At 41.8% G+C, this 27,361-nt stretch overlaps 1 protein-coding gene across 1 annotated transcript; it reads right to left on the bottom strand.

The window, feature by feature from the left end:
- Positions 1-3,527: 3,527 nt before the first annotated feature.
- On the bottom strand, positions 3,528-27,361 carry kcnk10a (potassium channel, subfamily K, member 10a; the record flags this gene model as incomplete). Its single annotated transcript, XM_084000533.1, has 7 exons — positions 3,528-4,199; positions 4,848-4,990; positions 5,450-5,642; positions 7,592-7,752; positions 8,047-8,164; positions 24,604-24,989; positions 27,307-27,361. The coding sequence occupies 7 exons, from the start codon at positions 27,359-27,361 to the stop codon at positions 3,528-3,530; spliced, it is 1,728 nt and encodes a 575-aa protein (XP_083856659.1).

Genomic DNA, 27,361 nt, shown 5'->3' with positions numbered 1-27,361 from the left:
GTGAGCTCGCGCACCCCCGCACACACACATACACGCCGGCACGGACAGTGACAGTGCGCTCGCGCACCCACACGCATACTCGGACTTAATGGACAGCGGGAGGGGGGAGGGCTTTCGGGTTCTGTTGATCTGTGTGTAATAGTTTATTATATGCCGCCTGTGATGGGCGTGTTTTGAGTTCTGTGAAATACAGAGACTCAGACTAAGTAGCGACTTTGAATTATTGCTTCCCTGGACGCACCAGTAGCGCGAGCCTAGATCCGCCTGCAGCAGTTGTGTCAGTTCCCCTTATATCCTTATTGTAAGGGAAATTGTTACAAACTGACATCGGAGTGTGTGATTGTACATGGCGAGACTTTGTGTTTGTTTATTTATTAAGCTTCCACTGACTGTATCACATCTGTACACATGTCTTAAAACATGAAAAAAAAAAAAAACATACACACATACACCTAACCGCCGCTCGGAGTAACGCACATTTCCTTATGGAAATTAAAGCCTTGTCGGAATGGCGGGACGAAACTGTCGGAATGGCAGGACGTTTGCATGTCGGAATGGTGGTATGTCTGAATGGTGACATGTCTGAATAGTAAAATGTCGGAATGGCGATATGTCGGAGTGGCAGCATGTCGGAATGGCAGCATGTAACCCACTAACTTGACGGCGAGTTTTGTTTTGTCTTTTTTTTTTTTTTTTGGAGAGCGCTCGTGCGCCCTCACAAAGATTGCGCCCTGGGCGGTCGCCCACATTGCCCATAGCTAAAACCGGCCCTCTATACACAACTGCACATTCAGAAATAACACTTCCACTCAGTGAGCTTTATTTCCAAAAGGCAATCACTACATTTAATGTAATGGTTGCATGAGATATACTGTCCAAGTACAGAGCATGAGCTGCTTGTGTCATAACACAGGCAGTTAAAAAACAAAATGCCATGTTAAGCATCAGCATGTGAAGCACATTGTGGTATACAATCAACACCATATATATCATAATATAGTTTTTCAGTGTAGCATGCCTTTTTTGTTTCATGTCTTGGTTTTCTTTTAGTATTTATTTGAAACATTTTTAAAACACGTGTAGTCCTTAATTTTGCTGCATTCACATGAGCCTTAAGCTTCACTTAGTGATGTGAACAGTAAGATCAGACAGTGGGCAGACATAGATAGTGAGCACATTAAAATGAGGTGGGTAGTGTATGTGAAAAAGAGAATGTGAGCATCACACTGTCACTGTTGGACAGTTAGTGCAAAGGTTACATGTCATGTCCCTCAACGGTACATGGTGAGCATGAAAATGTACTGGACGTAGACTCTTGTTCAGCAGCCACCACCATGGCTGAAGTGCCTTCAGATGCAGTGTCACTGCAGGCCCTAGATGCTGGCTGTGAAAAACCTCTGACTGCATAGAATTCCATTCAATGACTCTGCAAGAATACAGTTTATTTCACACAATGTGTGAATGTTCCTTCTGTGATCATCAGGGTGAGACGAGGTATTAAGGCTTCTAGAGAAGTATTGATTTGGGGCATGTTTGCGTCATTGACAAATGTCCCAGCATATCAAGTATGTCAGCTGTGGTGGTTGCTGCTCCCTTGTCACAACTAAGCTCCATCAAAGTCGTAGATGGGGGGGTAAACCCAAATCCATACACCAGGCCGTCCCTGCAGGAATCTCCTTTACTTTTCATGTGAGTGACAGTCTTTAAAGATATTTGAGTCACAATGAAAAGTGGTCAGTGCACTCTGATCACTGTGACAACAGGACACTTTATAATCTCAGAGAATCTCTTTGAAAGTGTTCCACGCAGTGTGTATACAATACATACAGTCCTTCCTTTTGCATTATGGCTTATCTTCCTTTCTGTTGTCATTCATTTTCATGGAGCATAGGTACATCATCATTGTCCCCTGGTCCTGTCAAAGTGTGAAGCAACTCAACAACAACAACAACAACAACAACAACAACATGTGTGAAGCAACATGTTTGTCAACAACAAACATTAGGAAAACAGGCCCTGAGAAAAAGTGTCAAAGAGGTCACAACCTAGGTAGCATTTTTGGACATTGTACTAAGACAACAGTGGAGCTTGGGGACCATGCACAGACAACATGTGGCATGTTCTTAACTCATTTTCATTCACATTTTAAGAAGTCATTTTTAACAGTGACATGACAAACAGCACGACAGCAAATGGTGGTGTAACATTTAACTCAAGTTTCTCTTGTGTAAATGTTTAAATCTTTGCAGCTTGTTGGGTGACTTGTCTGTGTGTTACTTCCTATGCGTTCTGAACTGAGCCACAAATGGCATCACAGCACCAAGTAGGAGGTCCATGTGCACTGTCAGACCTTATATTATCAGATTGGACCAGTGACATCTCTTTTTTTTTCATTTCTTTATGTTGACACGTCACATGTCTAATCAGCATTGTTTTATTTGACCTCAAATAACCTCATACACTGCTGTGTATGTGTCTTCACCTGGCCTTTCTTTCAGTGGTCAGGGATTCATACAGTTGTAAACAATTTTAAAGTAACATAGTTTAGGCCATCATTTCTATCAGTAATGATAATGTACTGCTCATCAAGTGAACTGCTGAAATTTGCAACCACACCGACATCACAAAGTCTGACAAGGCACCAGGCATTAGAGGGGAGGTATTCTTAAATAAATAACCTAATGAGATCAGGAAGGGACCAATCGCTTCAGAGTTAAGTGAGGTTAAACCTGACAGAACTATCCCAGCAATATATCTCTGGGTTTTCACCATCATCTTAATAACAAGTAGTGTGCATGTCCGTAGAGGCAGCACAGCACCAGCAGCACATGATGAACGTAGAGTAAGACACAAAATGCAAACCGGACACGAAGCAATACGTTTTGAGCACCAAAATCAAACTGTGTGTCAGTGTGCACATTTTCCCAGGTGATGTGGGTTAACACAGACACATTCTGAATTCTCTCTTGTTCCTCTGAGTTTGCCTTTAACCTCTGTTGGGTCAATATCAGGACCACTGATGCCACTGGGCTTGTTAGTGTTCCTGTAGTTGGAGTTGTTGGCCTCCTCCACTCCTCTTTGGTTTAAACAAGATCTACAACTTACAATGCTATGCTTTAATAACAATTCACACATTCAACAACTCTAGTGACTGTTGTCACAGCAGCCAGAAACACTATGTGCAAGACTGTCGTAGGTGTGTTCGTTGTTGCTGGTTGGTAATGTTAGCAGTTACTTAAGATGAGTATAGTTTTAGCATGACTGAGAGAAATAATGGCCAAAGCTGCAGAAGAGGAAGATATTATCCTTTTTACATATGACCATCAATTGGCAGAGCACACTTATAGAAACCAGGTGTTTCATTTCTAGAACACAGTGCGTGTCCATCAGATTCATAGGGCACAATGAATACTGTGAACATTACAAGATATAGCACAAAGGGCTCTTGCATAAGCACACATGGAATTAAGAGAGACCTAAGGCACGGATGGTGGTATTAAAACCCTCTTTGCAGGACTGCACGCTGTCTATGGGTCCATCTGAGTCTGCAGCTCTTCTGCTTCATGTGTTTTCTCACTCTCATTCTCTGTGGTCTGCTCTGGAATAAACCCATTCAGTGGCTTGCAGACCTCCACAAAGAGTGGGAAATCAGACAAGCTAGTGTTGCACTCCTTGTCCTCAATGTCATTCTCCCTTTTCCCTTCATCTGCAGAGTGCATGCCGCAGTCGAAGGCTGCTGTGCTGTAGCCGTAGGCCTCACTGTGAGGACGACGACTCTCGTCTGGGATGTTCTTCTTTAGGTCCCGATTCCGGTTGCGCTTGGCCATCTTGGTGACGGAGCCGAGGCGGTTGAAAATGTTGTCCTCGGAGGTGGTTTGGTGGTCGGAGCGGCGCTCGCGCTCGCAATTCTCAGCCCCCCTCAGCCGGAGGTTGTTCAGCTTGGTGTCGATGCTCTCCTGAGAGGGGGTCTTGTAGCTGTTGGTGTCCAGGCTGTTGAACATGGCACGACGTTCTGGGGAAAGCATGTCCAGCGAGACGGCACGCTGGTCCAGACCCAGCTGCCGTCTCTCCATGCTCCGGATGGTGGCGGCTCGCTGCAGCTTGTCATGGACCTCGACACTCATACGCCGACGCGTCTCCCGGAACTCTGCTCGCACATTTGCTTTCCACTCTGCTGCGTGAGCCTTGATCTCTCCAACCTCAGGAAAAAAAAACATTTAGTACAAATCAGTACAGTATGTTAGTCATCGACGTGTGTGTTCAGTGCTCAGCAACAATGCTACAGCACGACAAGAATTTTCAACATAAATGAGGCGACAAACATCTGACATTTTATCAGACGTCTCAACCAATAGGCCTACATATTCATCAACAGTTCATCTCATCCCAATTATGTCTGCCACATCTAATCAAGGGTTCCTAGAATAAGGAGATGATTGACAGGAGAGAAAAGCACACATACACACACACACACACACACACACAAAATAATTACAGTTTTTCCACGTAATTATCCAATCATTTTATCTTCTCAGACCAAAAAATTATTTGAATAAATCAAACTAAAAAGAAAGTTAACTTTTACACAGAAAATTAATCAGTAAGAATTATGAAAAGTTTTAGTCACACATCCATCAGATTGCAAATTTCTGATCCTTTTGGTTAAGAGATCTATGTTTCACCACCCACACAGTGATGCTCTTAGTCTTCATATGGAGTATCACAAAATGGGTATCTGGACACCCTGTCTGATAGGTACATCTGGTATTAATAAGCACTGTCATAGGATATGATCTCAGGAAGCCAAGGTAGAGGTCATCATCATCATCATCCTTTTGAGAACATACCTCTTCTTTTGTCTTTTTGGACAGCACCCTCAGCCAATCACCAATCATGTTCAGCACAGCAGCAAAATAGGCCAGACCACCCAGGATCCAGAACCACACTAATGGTCTATACCACTTGCGGTACTCAATCCTTCGGTTCCCCCCTGATGAGAGAACAGGACATTAATGAATACAGACAAATACATGACTTTGCTGCTGCCAACGGGAGCTCCACCTGAACACCTCAGGGAATGAAGCTCAAACAACGAGGTGAGCTTCAGTTATCACCTTTACAGACAAAGACACTGAGCGTGGATTTTCCTGTAACAAAGCAATAATTGCAGCAGACCACAATAGATTCAAATCAGAATTCTTGGATTAAAGTCAACTTCTTTGGTTGGAGAGTTTTACTACTGAGTTAGTACCAACGTCTGTTCTAAATTTAACATGAATATGGAAATGGAAATATGTTGAATAAAAAAAAATGATGTGTTGAATACTTATTTTTTCCACTATACCAAACCTAAATCATAAACTGCAATCATGATTGTATTTATTAATAATAATTTGTATGAAAACCATACAGCTCAGTTAATCAGTGTTGTCTTTTTGAATGTTCTCACCTGCCACATAGTCTCCTATTCCAACTGTTGTCAGAGTGATGACCACAAAATATGTTGACTCCAGTGCCGTCCAGCCCTCGATGTGTTTGAAGATCACAGCTGGAATGGTGACAAACAGGATGCAGCCCGCCAGGATGAAGAGGAGGGTGGACGCCACACGGATTTTGGTCTGACTGATCTGGTTATGTTTATTCTGTGAGATAAGGTCACACACACATGCACATTGAATTAAGCAGTGTAAGTCATTGTCAGCAGTAGGCGTGCACAGAGTTACCATTATCTATATCTGTTTAACCCAAAAATGATCTGTATCTGTATTAGGATTTAAATTGGATCTAGCTGTTGAGATACGATGTGGAGGAAAAAACATTTACTTGGTTATTCCTCATTTGAGTCAAACAGATCTAAGTCCACCATGATTTCATTCCTTTGTGGTTGTTTTTCGGTCCAAGACTGGTAAGAAATACAGATCCACCTCTGTCAGCAGGTCTGACTCTGGTTTATACCAGAAGTTAAGACAAACAAGAAATGTAAAACAAAGATGTAGTTATAGTTGAAAAGTATATTTTTTTAAAGGGATAGTTCAACATTTTTGCCATAATCACTATTGTCATAGCAGTAGGTTCGTTACCTTTATTTGTTGGTGCAGCTATTTTTAGAACGGTGGAGCAGCAGGCTGCTCAGAGCTACACTTTGGAGGCTAATGGAATTTCTTGGTTTCCCTGATCAAACTCATCAAATACACAATCCAACAACTCCAAAACGCTTTCGTGGACAAGTTGTGACCTGCACATTCACCACGCTATGAGATAATAATGGAACGTTACGAGACGGAGCCGTTTTCGAGGTAAATACAGAGTCTGCTTGCTGAAAAACTGTCCCTGAACGCAACGCGCATCAGCGGTTTTGCATGAATTTACCTCAAAAACAACTCTGTCTCTTAACTTTCTGTTATTATCTCATAGCGTGATGAATGTGCAGGTCACAACTTGTCCACAAAAGCGTTTTGGAGTTGTTGGATTGTGTATTTGATGAGTTTGATGAGGGAAACCAAGAAATTCCATTAGCCTCCGTAGCGTAGCTCTGAGCAGCTCACAGCTCTGCTCTGCCGTTCTAAAAATAGCTTACACCAACAAATAAAGGTAACGAACCTACTGCTATGAGTATAGCGATTATGGCAATGGGCCAATTTGCCAAAATGTTGAACTATCCCTTTAAAATGGCATGACTAAAAAAGTTCCTTTGTTGTACAAAAAAACATATAATTACTAACTTGCACAGTGTACACCACACAACATCCCATTTGCCAAAAGGGAGATGGAGAAGTGGGAGGACTTCAACAGGTCTGTCAAACCAACTGAGAGGAGGCTGGACAGACAGTGTTCACTTGAACTGAGCACGACAACAAGCGTCCTCCATCAGTGGGATGAAAATAATAGACACAAAAATGGGCTGCAGCTAACTGTTTGGTTGCAGCACTACCCATTTAAAGAACCATACCTGCCTTTTGCCAAACTATAAAATACCTAAGGGTCAACTAGTTCAGATCCCTGCAACAAACCTGTGATGCAGAAACAGTTGTACTTGCCAATGAACATGCTGAGGTAGCACTAGCACTGAGACAGAATGAGGAGTGCTGGTACCTTCCAAAATTCGGGGTCTATCTGAACAGACAGCAATGAATGACCCACAAAAAGTCAATTAGATCTGCGTTGTTGCTCCTCACCTGTTCCAATCCTATTAACTCCCTCCAAGTTGTTTTATTAAGTTTCTGGAAAGAAAGAGTTGCAAATCCTGGCAGACATTCAACAAATATTTCATTGTTCTCCTTTTATTGTTTCCTGTTAATAGACTTTAGAGAAATCAAATATTACCTGCTCCAGCTTTAAATAACTGAGCCCTGAATAAACCCAGGAACAGGAAGCAAGATGTTCCATGAAGTGGGTCCAGTGCTCAAACTGGACAATATCATATATAATATCTGTAGCCGTAGCCCTCATCTGAACACAGTGTGTCTCACTTTGTGTCCTCTTTTCTGACCTCACTTTAAACCAAAGGGTCACATTAAAATGTTAGTATCATCACTGTATGATTTCCACAAGACTCAGTCACAGACAGCAGGATGTTTACAGGGTGACTCACCCGGAACATCTTCTCCACTTTGGCAATGCTTTTGACAAATATGGTTCCTAGCTGGTCTCCGACACCTGCCAGTAGGAATCCAAATAGTGGGATACCAAATATTGCATAAAGGATGCAGAAAATCTTTCCTCCCTCGGTGCTTGGGGCAATGTTGCCATAACCTGGAAGAGAAAATGAGAAAAAAGGAGACAAACCACAATTCAAGATTCAGCTGTGTTGACTGTGTAATGACTACTTATTCTGACTACTTCATCTGCTGTACAGTCAATTGAATGAGATGTATCATGGTGTAGACATTGGGACAGCCTGACAGGAGGAGTCTTAAAAATACACCCTCAATAGTCTCTGATGTGTCTTTGGACATACAGTACATGGATTCAAGACAGTGTGGTAGCAGGAGTCACTGTTGAGACATACAGACAGGCATACAGACATACAGACAATAACCATGGTACCTATGGTTGTCATGACTGTTCCAGCAAAGAAGAAGGCACTGCCCAGATCCCAGTGGCTGGAGTTATACCAAGTGTCACCAATGGGATTCACTCCAGCATTCACAGCTTCAACAGAGTGCTGTGGGGAAAAGCAGAGACAGACATACATGAGAAAAGCTTCATCCTGCAAGTCTTGTTTAGGACTGTGTCTCAGTAATTTGGATTCAGGCTTTGGGCTGTGGGAAAAGACCAGACAACCACTGAGACAGAGTAGAACAAGCTCTTCTCACTCTTCTCACTCGTTAACATTTTTGGCTAGAGCTAGGTGACTTAGACATTTCCTCATAAGTCATTCCAGTGTCTGCCGGGTCTCCAAAGTGCTGTTGTCCCAAGTCCTTGTAACGCAGAATGATCGGGCACAAAAGTTCTCCACATTCCTGGGACAAACTAAATGAAAACAATTTTTTGTGCATCTCTCTGCGATTGCACTCTTCTCCCTTTCCAGCCTCCACCTGCTCGGCTGCTGGGATTCAATCCTTCTCATCAATTAATCATGACAGCGGTAGTTAAAAAGTCCCAGCAGAGACTCCACTTTCTCAGACTTCTCTGGAAAAGCAAACTAAAGGAGAGACTGCTGGTAACATTCTACCACTGCACCATGGAGACTGTGCTGGCAGACTGTATCACAGTGTGGCGCGCTGGCTGCTCAGCTGCAGACCAGAAGGCCCTCCAGAGGATCTTAAAAACAGCTGATAAAATCATGCTGTCCTCTGTCTTCTCTAGAGGACATTTCAAACTCAAGATTTATGAACAGTGCCAGAAATATAATAAAGGACAATCACACTAATGGAAACTGTTCATCCTCCTGCCCTCTGGTTGGCGATACAGCAGCATGGGAAGCAGAACAGCCCAGAAACAGTGTACATATATAATATATACACTGTTTCAGTACACAGCTCTGGAAAAAATTAAGAGACCACTTCAAAATGATCAGTTCCTCTGGTTTTACTATTCATAGGTATGTGTTTGAGTAAAATGAATACTTTTGTTTCATTCTATAACCTACTGACAAAATTTCTCCCAAATTGGAAATAAAAATATTGTCATTTAGAGCATTTATTTGCAGAAAATGGCAACAGGTCAAAATAACTTGTGTAAAAATTCTGGTGTTTTTATTTTAAAACAACACAACACTACTTTTTAAATTTAGGAAATTGGTGGAATAATCCCAATTTTTAATCGCAGCAGTGTTTTTTCTTTTGTTTATTTATAATCTTTCTTCCTCATTAAATATGATTTGGTTCAGGTGATCAGCTAAGTAGAGTGAGGTGTGCTTGTGTTGGAGTTCAATAGACACTGGAATCGATGGCTGCCATACATATAGAGAAGCTGATTTATTAAGAACATTTTGGAGTGGTCTCTATATTTTTTCCAGAGCTGTATATCATCATACAGTAGCTGTTTTCTTTTTGCACTGTTTCAGTTGCAGCACATTCTAATTTGATTGCACTGTTTGTACAATGACAAAGTATTCATTCTTTTATTCATTTTTTTGTATTCATTAATCCATTCATCATGGCATTTATGGTCGTCATCAGACAAGACAGAGCAATGAACAGCTGTGAGTGTGTGGGGAAAATGGCCCCCGTGTCCCGCCTGAGCCTTGAGCTTTAGAGGACACAGCTCCGCATCCTGCACCTGCTGCTCAGCGCTGGTTAGAGGCTCTTCCATCAGCTCCCCATTTTGCAGAGGTTTTATTATAAACCAATTTTCCCTTTGTTCTTCACTCTCCTCTTAAAGCAGAAGTAAGTGGTCCGGTCGTTTTCGCTAATGCTGCGTTCCAGGCAGGCTTTTGAAATCGTAAATTACAGCTTCAAGTCACAACTTACGACTTTGTAGCGTTCCAGGCAACCCACTCGTGTTTTTCCGACCTGTTTTACCGGTGAAAGTCACTATAACGGCCACTCGTAACTTCCGACCGGTGAACTCGTACCAGATCGAACTGGTACCACTTCACGGTCGGAAAAATACGAGTTTCCTTGAACGCACCATAACAGTCCTCGTCGCTACGTCACCACATTCACGGCGTTCCTTGGCTGCACACACAGCCCTGCATGCCGTTCTCTCTCCTCATTGGATAAAAACTGTAGGATACGATAAATGTTTTCTCTTCGGCTCAGAGCAGAGCAGAGGGACTGAGAGACCCGTGTTTCAGTCCAAACACTCTATGTAAGTGATTGCTGTCGGAAGATATAACTATTTAAGACTTATATTAACACAAATATATCACTTACTTCTGCTTTAACTTAACTAACCCTGCCAACTGTATTTACTTGACATGTGTCACAGATCTACTACTATTTACTCTCACAGATACTCTCCCATATTTCTCATTAGCTGTAATGACTTCATTTAGATCGAATTTTATTTTGTGCATCTTGCTTTCCATCCAAACTCTCCATGGCAGAAACCACTCAAATACATTAAACCTTCAATTACATTTAATGTTTGAAATTTACTTATTAAACTTACAGTAAATATCAGATACTTTTACACAAGTTCAATTATATTAGGCTATATTTTGGGGAGGAGCCATGTAGGTTTAATGGTATTAAAGCCACATGTTTCAAAATTCAGTGCCACAGAAACACAGCCTGCAATGGAATAATGATAATAATAATAATGGCTTGGATTTATATAACACTTTTCATGATACCCAAAAGCACTTTACAGAAACCATTATTCACTCATACCACATTCACAACTTGTTGTTGTTTTTCCGGCAGTACAGACACTTTCTAAAAAAAAGCAGGGGCTTTTAATTCCTGTTTCGATCGTCGCGTAATCGCATGATCTATATTATTGTAATAGATTTATGTGATTTACAGTTTGAGGTTGTCACCTTGTGGGTAATTACTGCAAAAGGCAGTTGCTGTGTTAAGTTTTTGGTTGGCTAAGAATTATTGGTGTTTTACCCAGCCAAGCGGCAATTGTAGTTTTGAGTCTGTCCCTGGAAATAGGGGAGACCGGGGACAGTTGGAACAAGTCTTATTTCTCCAATCAGAAACATGCTAGAGTGATGACACTCACACTGCACATGCACAGTTAGACCCTCTGCCCACCAAGAATAGAGAAGACATATTCAGCATCTGCGCCTACTTGAACTGAGACAAAGTTGTTTTAGAGGTATGAAAGTAGTTTTTTTTTTCGTGAGCTGTATTTTTGTCATACTGTCCTGACCATTTGTATGAATTAATCCAAACCTGCCTAGTTTGAATCACTGTTTTGTTGACTATCAAATGACATGGTCAGCATGTGCCAGTGTCATTGTGTCTAGCTAGTACATGATGTTTTGTCATGGCTGATAGGGTGGGGAACTGCCATTTGAATATGGAAGCACATATGCAAATGCAAATGTATAACATTTAATATTTTTTTAATCTTAAAATAGACACAATATATCTGTTTTATTCCTCGTGATGAACAGAACAGCCAATTATATTAAACCACGAGAGACTAATGCTAAACATAAACAAAATAATTCCCCAAATAATCTTGTTCTAGGGACAAAAGTAGCCACATATATTTCCCTATGCAAATTAGAAAAAAATGAATTTATTTGATGTCATACAGTGAATAAATCATCCAAACGCAGATCTCAACGACACAAAAGTGCAGTATGTGAATGGCTTTATAACTCACAAAGGTTTAAGTCACTTCACTGTCACGTCTCATCTATGTGCAGCTGCAGCACACATGGAGTTATCGATGAGGCAGCGGCTTCTACCTCTCTCTCTATCTGCAGAGAATGTGCATGGTGTGACCACTTGATAGATTCAGCAAAAAAAAACAAAAAACACTCAAACATACCCATCGCAAATATTTATAATATATATTAATCAAATTATTATTTTATGGATGTTGTCTGTTTCTGTTTTGTATGGCTGTATGATATGGTCTACGCCCATGTATGAGACAGTTGAGTTGAGTGTGCAAGTCAGGATGTCACTTGTACACCCCACCAACAAACTTTAAACAAAGATTACTTACCAGTCAAAGTCTGGCAAATTATACCAAATTATACCAAATACCAGGCAAATTATTTGGATCCATGTCTATCTCTACCTCCATCTCTATCTGCTCACAACACTCAATCTATATCTCCTTCTGATGTACTCCTTAGGACCTATGGATAGCTTTCACAACACAGTCTCTGGCTTCCTCTCTGTGTACCTGCACAATATATGTTTTTGGCTAAGGTGAAGGGAGGGGTCACAGAATCCAGCCTATTAGTGATATAACACTCAGTGCCAGTCTGCTCTGCAAGCGTCCATCCTGGCAGATGGAGGCTCAGTGTAATGAGCCCACTCAAGGTGTGACAAATAGCTGTTTGTCCAGCTGAAGGACGAACACACGATGACACAGCTGATCCGCTTCATCCATACAAACTTCCACCAAAAGTTCACCTGTATCACAGATAACTAGACCTGTGGCACACGTCAAACTGTAATTTAACTTTAAAAATTATGATGAATTACATCATAAAGGGGTAACCATTAGGAATGTCTGTGGCCTTTCTATATGTCAGAATGTTTTACCGGTTTCACTGCTCCTAAAATCTCCTGTTAACACACTGTTTTACTGAAGTTAGAAAGTATAATAGCACCAAGTTACACTGGAGGCTACTTGAACTAAAAACAGTTGGTATGTATTCAAAAGAGCATTTCTAAATACAGTTCTGATATTACTACACTTGTGCAGATAGGACAAAAAAAAATCTGTACAAATATTTGGGTATAGCAAATGTTGGGCCCTAACAACTTTTAAAATTAGGTCTGCAAATCTGACATTGCTTTACCTGACTTGGTATTACAGTACAATAACAGTGGATTGTGGGTCGATGGGTTAAATATAATGTCTTATAAGTTCTTACATCTGTCACTCTACATTTGTTTTAAAGGCTGTATTTAATGTCGTGACTAGTGGTGACAGGTAGAAACAGTTGAACTATTATGAAGTTTGACCGTATCGCTGATATCAATAACGCAGCAACACTATGGGAAAGTGTACTTACTATCCACTTTTCTGCTGAGGTTACATGAATCTTAAAAACATAAAAAATACCAAATTCTACTCACTTGAGGATGAAACACACTTTACAGGCATTGCAACCTCAATGGAACAAGACACCACACATCCACTTATCACCCACCTCACCCCACTCCCCTCAGGACGCAGATACAGAGCACTGAGGTGCAGAAGGGCTCGCTTTGGGATAGGCTGATCTCTGCTGTTGTGGCGCTCCTGAGCTAAAGGCTCTGTGGTGGACATTGTCTGTGGAATGGAGACAGTCCTGTGAAAAAAAATCCTCAAGGGGTCAATAAAGTCTAAGTCTAAGTCACAAATAACACCCGATTTAAGGTCCTGTAGAACAATATGCAATCCATTGTGATTTATTGACAGTGTTGTCAAACACACTGCAAAAACTCAAAATCTTTCCAAGAATATTTGTCTACTTTCTTGTCAAAACATCTTATTTCTAGTCAAAACTAATCTATTTCCACTTAAAATAAGACTCATCAGTCATCACCTAAAAATTGACTTGTTTTTGGATAATTTCTATTTGTTTCAAACTAATTTTCACAAAAACTCTGCCAGTGAAAGCAAGTTTTTTGTGCTTGTAATAAGGACAAAAACTTACTCCACTATCAGATTTTTCTACTTATTTCAAGTAGAAAATATGCTTGAAAGAAGTAAGTCTTATTTATGAGATTTGTTTTGACTAGAAATGACATTTTGACTAGAAATAAGACAAATATTCTTGGTAAGATATTTGAGTTTTTGCAGTGCATTGATGAATCTCTCTCACTCTCTCTCTCTCTCGAATGCCAAAAGCTGACACAGGTCAAGGGTGAGCCTCTCTCTCTCTCTCTCTTCACCCAGTTGGCTGCTTGTGAGGGACAAGGATGCTGTGACACCATTGTAGACTGGTAGTAGTGTGGAGGTCATAGTACGGACTCCGAGTCACAGGTCACAGATTGTTTCCCCAACCTGCCTCATTATCTGACTTTCTTATTTTTCACTGACAAACAGTTAATTAGTTGAGTTTTACGGGAAAACATGCCTGGAACCAGGGACAACACAAATCTGACAAGATGCTAGCATGGATGATAGCAAAGGTGAGCCAACTCAGGTTAATGTTGGTGGTGTTATATTCCAGCATATTACAGAGAAAATAAGCGCTGCACTGCAATCAAGCAGTAACCACATTGATCAATAACATTTCCCAGTGGGGGACTAATAAAGTATGTATAAAGTCTGAACAACAACGTTAAAAGAATGAAAGAAATCAACACACAAATTTCTTGATGAAATACCCTCACATGATGCATGGAGAACATCATCTTAGATTAGGATTACAATGGGAAGATAATACCTGGGAATAACTGGAACTGAATGCCGCACCTATAGGCCAATACCACACGCTAACCAGTGACAACCTAATGATACACATCTGGCCCACAGCTGGCCAACACATTCATCTGTTTCACCCATGTGAAAAAAATCTGCTTTTCTTTCCTGAACAAGGAATCAAGAACCTACAAAGTCTCAATTTACTCCAAAGTCTAATATGATTTTCTCCACTAAACTCAAGCTCACAAGCAAATTTTTCATCAAACTGTGTAAGCTACAGATGACACCTTGGCAATGGAAACAACTTGAACAACTTGGGGACTTTTAAACTTTACCTGGGCTGGGCCCAGTGTCTTGAAAGGAATGACTGTGAAGGAACAGCAAATACTGAATGTGAAGATGGTGACTGACGGATGGTGATGGTGATGACTTGCAGACTTAGGAGAAACTTACAAGTCCTCGCCAGACCTGACTAGTCTTCCCTTACTAGTTGTAGTTAACTACATTTTTTTAGATGACAAGTACAAAACAACAACATGAAAAAGAAACAGTTTTTTTTAAAGGGACTTTGAAGATAATTTGGAATCAAATACATGTTTGTTGCCTTTGTTGTTGTTGTTTCTGACAGTTCCTAAAAAATACACATTGTACACTGTGAAGCCCAAGATGGGTTACACCATTTTTTAAATTACTTGACACACAAGCAGGAAAGTTCAGATTATTCTTATTTGCATTTTGATTTTGTTTCTGTTCTGTTCTGTTTTCAATTAACCAGTAGTTATTTAATGTTTAACATATAATAGTACTGAAAAAGATCCACAATGTGAATGTGTGAGTCAATTGTGCCTTGTTAGTGGCCCCTCCCTTCTTTAGCAGTACTGGGCGCAGGTTGGCTCACATCAGCAGCCAACCATGTTCTTCCTTCTTTTTAAACTTCACTCAGTATTTTCATGTCAGAAATATTATTTAATTTATTGACACTGGCAGTTAGATTTGTTTCCAGTTAGATATTACATTTGTACTCAGGTCCCAGTAGCAAAACAAAGTGACAGTAAAAAAAACAAAACAAGTCAATAAACAGACAGCATAGAGTCCACAGCAGCAGCAGGGGGCAGCAGGGTTCAGTAGTGAAGCAGTGGGTTTGTCCGTCTCACAGCCTCTGGAAAGAAGCTGGACTTCAGCTGTGATGTCTTGTCTTTGATGCTCCTCAGTCTTCTGTATGAGGGGAGGGACACACAGTCCATTTGCAGGGTTTGTGTCCTTCACGATGGAGGAAGCTCTGCTCCTGCACCAGCTGACGTAGATGATCTTCGACAGATGGTAGGATGCAATTCATGTTTTTTTGGGGCAGATGAGCACACTCTATACAGTGTCTCCTTGTCAGCAGCACAGCAGTTTCAGTATCTCACTGTGAAGCAGGATGTGCAGGACGCTCTCCACCACAAAGATGTCAGGATTGTGGTGCCCAGTCCAGCACACATCAGCTTCCACACAAAGCTGCTGATGGGCCTTCTTTATGATGCTTGCTGTGTTACAGGTCCAGGTGAGGCCATTGGGAATTGATTTGCACCAATCCTCTATAGTTTCTCCACCTCCCTTTAATCCCTCCACGGCTGTCATCTGCAAGTTTCACAACACGACTTCCCTGATGTTGAACTGAACAGTCATCAGTTAGACGAGTGTACAGCAGAGGGCCCAGGGCACATCTCTGGGGGGAGCCAGTGTTGAGGGTGATGGGGGAGAGTGGGACATCATTCTGTCATCTGTTGGTCAAGAAGTCCAGTAGCAGTTTGTTGACAAGAGTCTGTGGGAAAATTATATTATTCATCTTATTTTAGGCCTAACCGTGTGCTGGCATTTATACCACTGCAAAGACATAGTAGTTAAACAGCTGGACTTTTTATGTTCCCAGAGAATAAATTAAGCCGCTTTAACTTAGCATGTACTTCAATGTACCAGGTGCCAGCCATGCAAGAAAGAGTCATCAGACTGATGACAATGCACTGTAAAACACTATAAACACGTACCATTAATGACAGCTTTCAGTTGCAGCTGTGGAACTGGACTGTGGACTGTTTATCCACTGATGCCATGCCAGGTGAGCTGTTTGACAAGAGAGTTGGTAAAACAGTGGTTCATAAGTTGCTAAACAGTATCTACATCAACCTCTTAAATGACCCTGTGAGCCTGATTTACTAAAGGTTGGCTTGTGTAGAAACCTGAGCAAACTTGTTATCACCTGCAAACAAATGTGCGAGCTGATTTACTAACAGTGCACACTATTTGGTTTTTCAAAAATGCAAAACAACATGCGCTGTCCATTTAGTACCTTAGCCTCAATTAATTCTGCCCAGGTCTGCAAAATATTGGAGGGAGAAAATGCAGATAGCTCCATTTAGCTCAAGCAGTGTAATTTACTAAGCCTGGAAGTGAATTGTGGTGATTGTGACTGCATCTTAAGTTAGTACAGTTAGTAAGGGCTGCTGTTATTGGAGTCGAAAGGAGATGTAGGCACAATGAAAGCGTACAAAACAAGTTTTTCTCACTCATGTTTACATTTTTGGAATCACACCAGGTCATTTTGGAGCTTCTGGGTGATCTAAAGGCTGACTTCGAGCCAGTGGCAAATATGCAAACTGTAGCTGTTTACGTTAGGGTCTCCAAAAGCAGTTTTTCGGTTGTGCTCGCCCACGTCCTTAAAGCTACGTTGCTGTGCTTCCCCTCAGGTGCCTCCCCCCCTTCCCACTCCAGTACCTGACTGTTCAGCTCTGGGATTGGGACTGAGAGACATCGCCACTGCCTTCGACCCATCTCTGATCCCTTTCACCAGGGCATTTAGGGCCATCAGACCAGATGCAGCTAGGATCGGCTGCCTGAGTGTCCCGTCTGAGCTATTGAACCACAGCTTGCACCTCCAGCACAATGAATGACATCACCCGGCCTCCCAGTTGACCTTCTCATCGCAGAAAGTGAGCTGCACTAGCAACTCCACACTGGACTGAGGCATCTATTCTCCCATTTGCCAAGGTTGTAGTAGCAGCCAATGTTTTTTGTTCTTTTTTGTTATCTCCTTTATCTCTCCCAAGGATTCAACACTATGGCAAGTCTGTGATTTGAGTAATGCTCTTGCATGTCTTGCTAAGATGGGTGGACTTTCAGTATACACAAAAGGGCTGACGAGGCGAGCAATGAAACACCACAATGTACTGCCCAGTCTCTCAAACAAATAGGCTACTATATTATAGTAGTAGAGCATCTTTAGGATTCACCTTCACCACAGTTTGGTGGCAAACCAGAGCAACTTCTCCAAATTTGACATCATCTCCTCGTCAGTATTGTCATCAACACCATTATCCCTTTCATTCAAAGATAGTTGGTTGACTCTGTTGTTATTGTTATTGTGTATTCTGTGTATGATGTGTGTGTGTGGTCTTCTGTCTGGTGCTGCTGTGGTAACAATGTAATTTCCTGCAAAGGATTAATAAAGTGTCTTTAACTTTAACTTAACAGCCCTTTTTTCTTAAATTGTTGCATGTGGTATTCCATTTCTCCCCCTCCATTACACTTTTGCAAACATTAACTCTTCAATATTTAGCCAACCTACACAGGTAACAGCAACAGTTACTGCGAAAAAGAAAGAAGAACCAACATTTTACTGACATTCAGTTATTATAGTAACAAATGTATTGCATGGAAGAAACTTACCTTAAAGGTAGGGTTGGAGATCCTGGAAAAACGGGTCTAGCAGGCTGCATTTTGAAAACACACAAGTCAAAGGTCCCAGCCCCTTTCCTCAGACTGCTCTCTGAAGCCACGCCTTCTCCTTTCCGTGAACGTGGTTGTAGACACCCAAGTGCATTGCCAGAGCTACATTGTCACCCATCAGATGGAGTGTGGCTTTTCCGCCTTGTGCCCGCAGACACATGCCGCTGCCTCACCGCTCATGGTACTGACACATGGCCTAATTAGATTAATCATGATGTCACTGTCCTGTCATGTTTCACTGAATCAACAAGCGGAAATGATCTACATGTTAACATACAGAGGTGGAGTCAAATAACCTGTCTCAACTCTGGGTTTGTAAACAATATTAGATTATTAGTAAAAAAAAAAGTGGTTAGTAGGGATATAAACAATTAGGCTAATCAACTATCGGTTAATTGTCGGTGTTGGTAAGAATTTAATTGATTCAATTAAAGGGATAGTTCACCCAGTTCACCCGACTCTGCCGGTGTCCGGCAGAGCCGTGAACTGAGACACTGAGAGCTTCCGTTACAAATAAGCTTAAAATATAGACTTATTTAATTTTTTTGGACCAATTTCTCATGTCAGGGCTTCAATACAAGAGGGACATTACAGCCGAGAAGTATGGAGGTATTTGGATGGTTTTTGGTGTGTCTTTTTGGACGAAGAAAAGTGAGCCCCGTTCGCTACCGTCATATGGCAGTGCAGTGCTGCGCCGAGCCCCTCTGTAACTCCAAAAAGGCACGGATGACTCTGAAACTTCTTCCAACTCTTAGTCGACATGAGTAGAATAAAATTTGTGAAATTTGAATTTTGGGTGAACTATCCCTTTAAATTAATTGTAGAATCAAACCTTTTTCAATGGGAGTTTAATTTGTTTTGTTTTTTTAATTAATTTCATTTTCAACTTACTGTGACTTTAGTTTACCATCACTTTATTTTGCAATTAGATGTTACTAGTGTTCCACCAACAGTTCATTCAGTTTGTGAGCCCTTTCTAGCTTCAATTAAGTTCATAATATCCTCATTTGATGATCACTATAGGACTGGTCTACTACTGAGCTGGTCACGCCTATGCGGAACATCAGCTGATAAGACACGTCACAGCAACGTTAGGTGACCCATCTGAGGAAGACTGCAGATGACAGTCGAAACATGTCAGGGTAAAGCACACTTTTATCTGACTAGAAGAACATTCTATAGTAGTGACCTTTCCAGCTTATTTCAATTTGAATATGAGGCATTGAAAAGATTATGGAATTGGAAAAACTCCAGCTTAAGCAGACAAATATCCACAATTAACAAAGAAGATAAAGCTATTATGATTTGAGTATAAAGAGAACAAAAATATACTTGTTGAGTTTGGCTCATTGATACCATGACTGTGCAGTGCAACTTGGTAAGAGAGAGAGAGAGAGTCCACATCCCCATTGATTCTTTATCTCTGCTGAGGGATGGTTCTGCAGTAAAAATATAATTTCACTTAATAAGCTTTGTTTAGCAACCCTGTTTTGGCTTCAGAACCAACATTAGAAGTCACCGGTCCAAAAGAAGGAGTTAGCTGGACCAAGATTCATGCCGTCCTTTGGGATGGAAATAAATATTTCTATAAAAGAATTAAGGTAAGACTTGTTTCAATGTGTTTAAATGCACAGGAATTCAGAGATGAAGAAAACAAAAACAAAGGACTGTACTGCAGCAGTTGCACAACAGCAAGATGAGATACGGCAGCATAGCAGCTTTCAGCATGATGTTATGAAGTTACTGAGCCTCAACAGCTGCACTCAGCCCTTCTCAATGCAGCTCATTCTACTTTGCAGCTTTTCCAGGAGGGAATTGATCGGATGCCTGATAGCTCTCTGGGTTTTACCCATTTCCCTACTTGGCCTAAACAAGATTAATGACCAACTCTGGGTTTGCTTTTAGAACTAAGCAATGCAATTACAGTATTCACTTCCAATTGTGGCATATGTGAGAACTGTTAGTTACAGAGGTAGGCAGTTTTATAATGCAGTTTGGGATTTATATTTCTCTTGTGCCATTGAATGTGTCAGAAATGGAGTTCTAAAGGCTCCACTGCAGCAGCTGTGCATTATGGGCACTGTTTGGCCCATACAGGGATGTGTAGCCCCAGGATGTGTCCATCTGAGACCTTCACACCCCTAGGACTTGTACATAGGAAAGATAGTGGCTGACCCTTCCCAACCCAGACACTAATTGTCTGAGTCACTCTTCTATGGCAGGAGCCTGCAGTCCTGATGGACCAAAACAGACACTGTCTGTCACTATCACTATCTCTGAGCTTTCAATTCAACTGAAGACTCACAGAACATCAGCACCACCAGAGGGAGTACCGCCTACTACCGTAAATGACATTAAGATCTTTGAAAGCCATTGTGTAGAACGTTTTCAACTGGCATCTACACTAGTCCTCAGTTTACCAGCCCCTGCTGACAAGTTTGGAAATGCTGCTGGACCTGGAGCATATCCTTGTCTGATGCTTCTATCATTTGACCCTTTTCTGAATGAAATGTGTCACTCTGAGTCTATAATAAGACTACATTAATGGATGATGGTATCAATGACTGACCATCATCAGAATAATGGCTGATAGCTCCAGCTTTGTAGATGTCATGTTCATGTTGTAGCTTATTGTTAATTATAGGTTTGAATTCAACAGTTTTACATATAGGAGAGATCAGGGCATCCTATCACACTTTTTTGCTTTCACATCAATTTCGTAGTCTCAGAACATCACAGTCACTGAATGATCACTTCAATAAACTCAACTTAAACTTGTGCCCAAGTGGGTGATGTTTAGAATTTGACTTTTGCTTTAAAGGTAGGGTTGGAGATCCTGGAAAAACGGTTCTAGCAGGCCACATTTTGAAAATACTCAAGTCAAAAGTCCCAGTCCCTTTCTTCAGACTTCTCTCTGAAGCCATGCCTCCAGAGCTCAGGAACGCTCAGGATCGTTTCAGAAAAGATCCGTTTTGGGTGTTTTCGGACCACAGACGTGCAATGCTTGGTGCTTCAGCTGGCCTTTGAGAGGGACTGGACCGGACTGGACCCGAAAATGTACAACCCAGTGGAAAGACGCTGTTCTTCGAATTAGTAGCCACACTCGCCGCATAGGCTACAACTCAAGGTAGGCTAAGCCTTCTTTTAATGCATTTTGCCTGCCGTAGCATTATTTATAACACTTAAAGCTGAGTGGGGTTTGCGGTTAGTTTGCGAACGTGTTTGTCCTCAGAGGCCACCGTCACTTTGCTGACGATGTAGAATCTGAACGCTGGATGCCACGGTTTGGCCCCAATACTGAAAAAAAGTATGCCATTAACAACAAATATGAAAAGCGTTATAAAAAACCAGGGAACAGAAAAATATTCTCTGTCAAAAGCCTGTTTGTAGGACCAACCGAATGTTAAGTAGGCTAAAGACAAAGAAAATCATAACTCAGCGCTGAGTTTGTTTCATTAATTATAAATTGAAGATTATAGTTTTTGTAAAGGTCAAAAGCTGTTCTGCAGTGTTTCAGAGGTTAAAATGAAATGTAACTCTGCAAGTAAGTAATCAGTCATTGGTGTAAAAAAAACAACAACTCTCATTTCAAAAGAATTACTTTATATTTTCTGGTCAATATTTAAAGAAATGCTGATTTGGTAATACCTACATGTGAGAGGGATGAAAAAGCACCACCTCTGTGGACCTGTTATCATGTTCACCTGACCACCCTAATACACAGCATGTGTGTGAGTGCAGCCCTTCACATGCACACACACAAAAACCCTGCAGGACCCTTAGTGCATGCTCACCGCTGTAAATTAGCTGGTATGTGCAACACAGGTTGCACAGTGCACTTTCTTGCAGTCATAATCATCATCAGGTCACACAAAATTAAAAATCTTCCCACACAGATGCAGCTGCTGGTCTGGACCTCTTTGGTCTTTTGGTCCTGACCTCCTGCTGCACTCCACATTGAAGCGCTCGGCCTCAAAAAACTTCTCTGGGTTAGCTCTGCTGAACAATACACAGATGCCTTCCACTAAGACAAGTGACTTGAACAGGACAGATTTCTTCATGAACCGTTCCTCACCTTAGCCAGGGTGTCATTGTGGACCTCATCCACTCATTCGGTGCTGGACAAACTGCTTTCACCAGCAGTGTAACTTGGCTCAGCATTTTGTATAAGATTGTTGTTCTTCATTAGTTAGGATCCGGGCAGCTAAGCTGCCAGGACACTATTGTATTCCTTTTATTCCTCAAAGTGCATCTGGAGACCCGGGAGGCCGGTTTGTAGTCCAACAAAAACTTTATATGAGATTAATAGCGCCCGACACAAGAACGTGCATAAAACTACACAAAACCTGTGTAATATTCCTCCATACCGGCCTCCCGGGTCTCCAGATGCACTTTGAGGAATAAAAAACTACTTTGGAGTATTCATCAGCATGAGGGTGAGTTACTAAAGACTGAATTTCATTTTTTGGTGAACTATTCCTTTAAAGGGACAGTATGAGACTTTATTGGCTTTTTATTGACAAAAATCAAATATCGCTTTCATAAATACGTATTTCACTGAAGTGGAATCGCGCCCGCATACAAACGAGCGCTTTCTCGTACCTTAGAATGAGATGTTACAAGTCGTTACAAACATACAGGGGGGGGTTCACCGAACCTTCTCTGCCATGTTGAATCGCCATGTTTTACGTTCAGTGTCACCGTGGCTGTAAGTAACCTCAAACTCGGGCCGCCGGAGCTTCTCGGCTCGGGGAGAAAGTTTTCCAGACAGCGCCTGTTAAAACTGTCATCACCGTGTAGCTAGTGTGAGGAAGGACGGAGGCACTGGTGTTGCCTTCAGGTGCAGTCAGACACCTGAATGACGCCGTGAGTGACGCCGTCGGCAAACCAACTGGATGTTATTTTACTCGACGAGAGAAAGCCGGTAAAACGTGGGTCAGGTAAACAATACGACATCACCATGACAACATATTGTCACGCCTGTATTGTTTTGCCTCGTGCTGGCGGACCGTTTGTTTACATAGAGGCTTGTTTATCCTGATACATGCAGCGTGTGTTGTTTTTCTGACTTCTGCCCGAGTTTACGTAAACGCAACAGCAAGAATACGTGCCGACATGCAACCGCACCGCTAGATGGGGGTAAATCTCACATACTGTCCCTTTAAGTAAATCAGGTATCTGGAACACAAAAAAGATTGCATCTTGAAAAGATTTTGTGATCTACACTAAATCAAGGGCTCATATAAGGTCAGTTATGAAGTAATCTTGGCTGTTCTCAAGTGCAAATGCACCACAATAAATAGGCATTAGTAATAATAACAAATCTATTCTATTCCACTTAAAGCAGATATCAGCTTCACGGCCGTTTCGGCTAATGCTGCGTTCAAGGCAGGCTTTTGAAACCGTAAGTTACAGCTTCAAGTCACAACTACGACTTGGTAGCGTTCCAGGTAACCCGTAGCTCGTGTTTTTACCATCCTGTTGTCTGTGAAAGTTCCCTATAACGGCCACTCGTAACTTCCGACCCGTGAACTCGTACCAGATCGAACTGGTATGACTTCACAGGAAGGAAAAACACAAAGTACGAGTTTCTTTGAACGCACCATGAGTTAGCAGCCCCCGCCCTTGTCAGGCATCAATTGGTCCTCGTGCTACGTCACCACATTCACGCGCATCCCTTGGCTGCACACACAGCCCTTCATGCCGTTCTCTCTCCTCATTGGATAACACTTGTATCCCACAAGGAAAATTTTCTCCTCGGGTTACAGCAGAGCAGAGTGACGGAGAGACTCGTGTTTAGGCTGAAATACTTCATGTAAGTGATTGCTGACGGAAAATAGGACTATTTAGGACTTATATTAACAAAAACATTCCACTGATATCTGCTTTAACTTGTTCTTTAAGGCGATCAGTTTGCATGCTTTTTCTAGGTAAACTTTACTTATTAGACTTTACAGGGCATTTGTGGTAACACTTTTTTTACATCTCCAAAAATTGATGTGTCTTTTTATTGCTATCACTGAGGCTATTTATGAGGCGGAGAGAAAGAGAGATAGGGTAACAAAACGCAGTGTACCCAATTCAAAAAAGAGACCGAAGGAACAAGACAGACTCAAGTCATCAGCTCAGAGCCTGAGGCACCGATGAAGATAAGACAAAAACATTTCCTGGAATATTATTTTCAGATTCACTCAACTTCAGGGAGTTTCAAGGATGCATAGAAGTCATAAAAACAGTTCAGTGTGGTCTGTATCTGGTTCCTGGTGGCAGACAGAGTGTGGTGTGTGACGGATGAATAGCGTTGGATCAATATGATGCTCAGGTTTCAGTAGACCTGAGTAGCCACTGGGGACCGAGGGTGAGGAAAGGCTGGGCTATCGACTGGCGACTGCCTCTTACCTTGATGATGGCCTCCAGCTCGTCTGGGGTCACGCACGGATGCTTCTGCAGGAAGGCTGCCTTCTCTGCTGTGATGGCGATCTTCTGGTTGTTTTCAAAAGGCTGTTCCAACGCCTGGAACACCAGGCCTCCTGCCACCAGGTAGGCTACCACCACTACAAACACAGCCAGCACCGTCTTCAGCTTCATCATGGTGAAGGGAGCTGAGCCGTCGGCCACCGCATCCATGCTGGCCACCATGCTTGCGGGGCGGGAGGAAACAGAGAGCCGTGGCACAGTGCAGCCCATCGGGTTCTGCATTGTGGCCACACTGGCCTGGACCAGGCTGGACTGAAGCATGCCTGGCTGCACCTTCTTCGGGAGAACCAGACTGGTCTGAACTGCCACTGAAACAAAAGACAAATATAAAAAAAACTACTGAAACGTCAAAGTGATATGTCTTAATTGTTCCCTGAATACTATTATGTAACAGGGGAATGGAAGAACCAGGTTTGAAAGACCTCATTTTACTCTCCGCATAGGATTTATCTTACACATTTTTATCTTACACTAAAAGCGAACTAAACATAGTGTTGTTAATGGATGCTTGACAATGAGTGGTCTGCATCTGTATTTAATACGTTTGGCAACAGATTTTAGGATCCCTAAAGGACATTTAGGACTACAGTAAAGTACTGTGCAAAAGTTTTAGGCAGGTGTGAAAAAATGCTGTTAAGTCAGAATGCTTATCCATCATGCACCATCAGTGAGGCGTCTGATTGGACCCAAATTTATTCACAACAACCCCAAACATTCAGCGACAGCCAGTGTCATTTAGAATTATCATCAGCATAAATAAGAACAACAAGTCCTGGAAGTGATGGTGTGGCCGCCCCCCCACGGAGCCCTGAGCTCAACATCATCCAGTCTGTCTGGGATTACATGTAGAGACAGAAGGATCTGAGGAGCTCCAAGATATTTGGAAAAAACCACCGGCCCAGGTTCTTCAAAAACTGTGTGCAGGTGTACCTACCTAGAAGAACTGATGCTGTTTTGAAGACAAAGGGTTGTCACACCAAATACTGATTTGATTTAGGATTCTCGTCTCTTTATTCAATGAATTTTCTTAATTGATGAAAAAAAAAAGAACACTTCCATCTTTAAAGGCATTCAGCTTTTTTCCCCACACCTGCCTAAAACTTTTGCACAGTACTGTACATTATATAATCATGTAATGTCGCGCAGCCCTGAGCAGCATGTAAAACAACAGTTATAATTTATCACAATTCGGTGAATAACCACAGGAAATTTCACCTATGTCTGATTTATTTTGAATTTTCTTCAGTTTCTATTTATCCTGTGAGAGGCCACACCCACACTATTCAATTAATTTCATATGTGCAAATCCATGCCACAATTTGTATACATTTTTTGTGTCTGTGGCATCCCCTAGTGGCAGATTAGAATCAAATAGAATTTGGTACCCTACCCTTTGAGTGATAAGATGGAATGGTTGGTGCAATGGTTGGTGTCTATGGTTGGTGTCTATGCATATTATTTTCATCACAAATATATGTTTTGACAGCGAGCTACCAAAAATCGTATCCTAGCTTTCCTTGCATGCACATACTTTGAGAGCTTGCATGTCGATAAATTCTGTCTGCAAAGTTTTGTGCAAATTGGAGTAGGAGTTTGAAAAATAGGTTTTGCATTCATTGCAGTTTAGGGACAACAGCCCCAACTGAAACTAGTTGAACTGTCTCTGTGATGAAGATAGAGGGATTTTTATAGACAGTTATTTATTTGACTGTATGATGATGGAGGATGTAGTGTGTGAAACTGTTGAGCTGTGTAAAATTCTCTGTTATTTAAAATACAGTCAGTGATAAAAAAAAAAAAAAAAAAAAAAATTGCACAAATGTACATTCCATCATCTGTTACATCATAATACCTAGTGTTATAATCAGTGTACCACCCTCAGTAACACTGGGGTGTCTCACAAGAACCAGTCGACTGCTTTGATTTATGTAACCAATCAGCCATAATGTGTAGCTGTCCATCACAGTGCTCACGTGTAGGTGCAATGAAGAACGACACGCGTCATAAATCACAGGACTTCTAGTGTGAGGAAAGAAAAGAAAAGGCTGTCACGTCGCTAGAGAAGGTCATGAACACATGAAGCGCCTGTTCGGTCGGTACCGCCCGGTAAACAAGTGTTGATGCAGACGTTGCTGAGCTCAGGGAGGACGTGACACACATGCAGGATTTGGGGGCTGGATGAGGTAATGTTCCAGACCCTGTGTAGCTACATCTCCCCTTTGCATCACACGGAAGCTGCTGCCTGACAGCCTCTATTGACACCTCGTTCTACTGAATCACCACCGCATCAACACATGCCCCCCTCGTGCTCTGATGCAGCTGCAGTAAACTTCAGCGTGCACTGGCTTCCCCACTGCCTTATTTCTCAGGGAAGTCTTAAGATATCGTGGTCAATATGAATGTTTAATTTGGGAAGTCTCCTAGAGCTGCTGGAAGATGCAGAGCAGGTAGACTGTTTATCCTACAGGAACAGTTTCAGAGTGCAGCATTTCATTTAAAATAACCTACGCAGTAGGCTAATAACCATTTGATGTTAAAATAAATTGTTGTCACAACCAATATGTAATCAGAAAATAGAATTAGTCTTGAGTGTAACTGCAGCATGTAAGAGACTGGCGGTCTAACCTGGTGCAGGGTTCGTGTTCCCTGGTTTTCGGGGATTCTCAGTCGGGAATTTCAT

This window comes from Trachurus trachurus (genome assembly GCF_905171665.1).
Source record: "Trachurus trachurus genome assembly, chromosome: 24".
NCBI classification, from domain to species: domain Eukaryota; kingdom Metazoa; phylum Chordata; class Actinopteri; order Carangiformes; family Carangidae; genus Trachurus; species Trachurus trachurus.
This window is presented reverse-complemented; position numbering and strand designations above follow the sequence as displayed.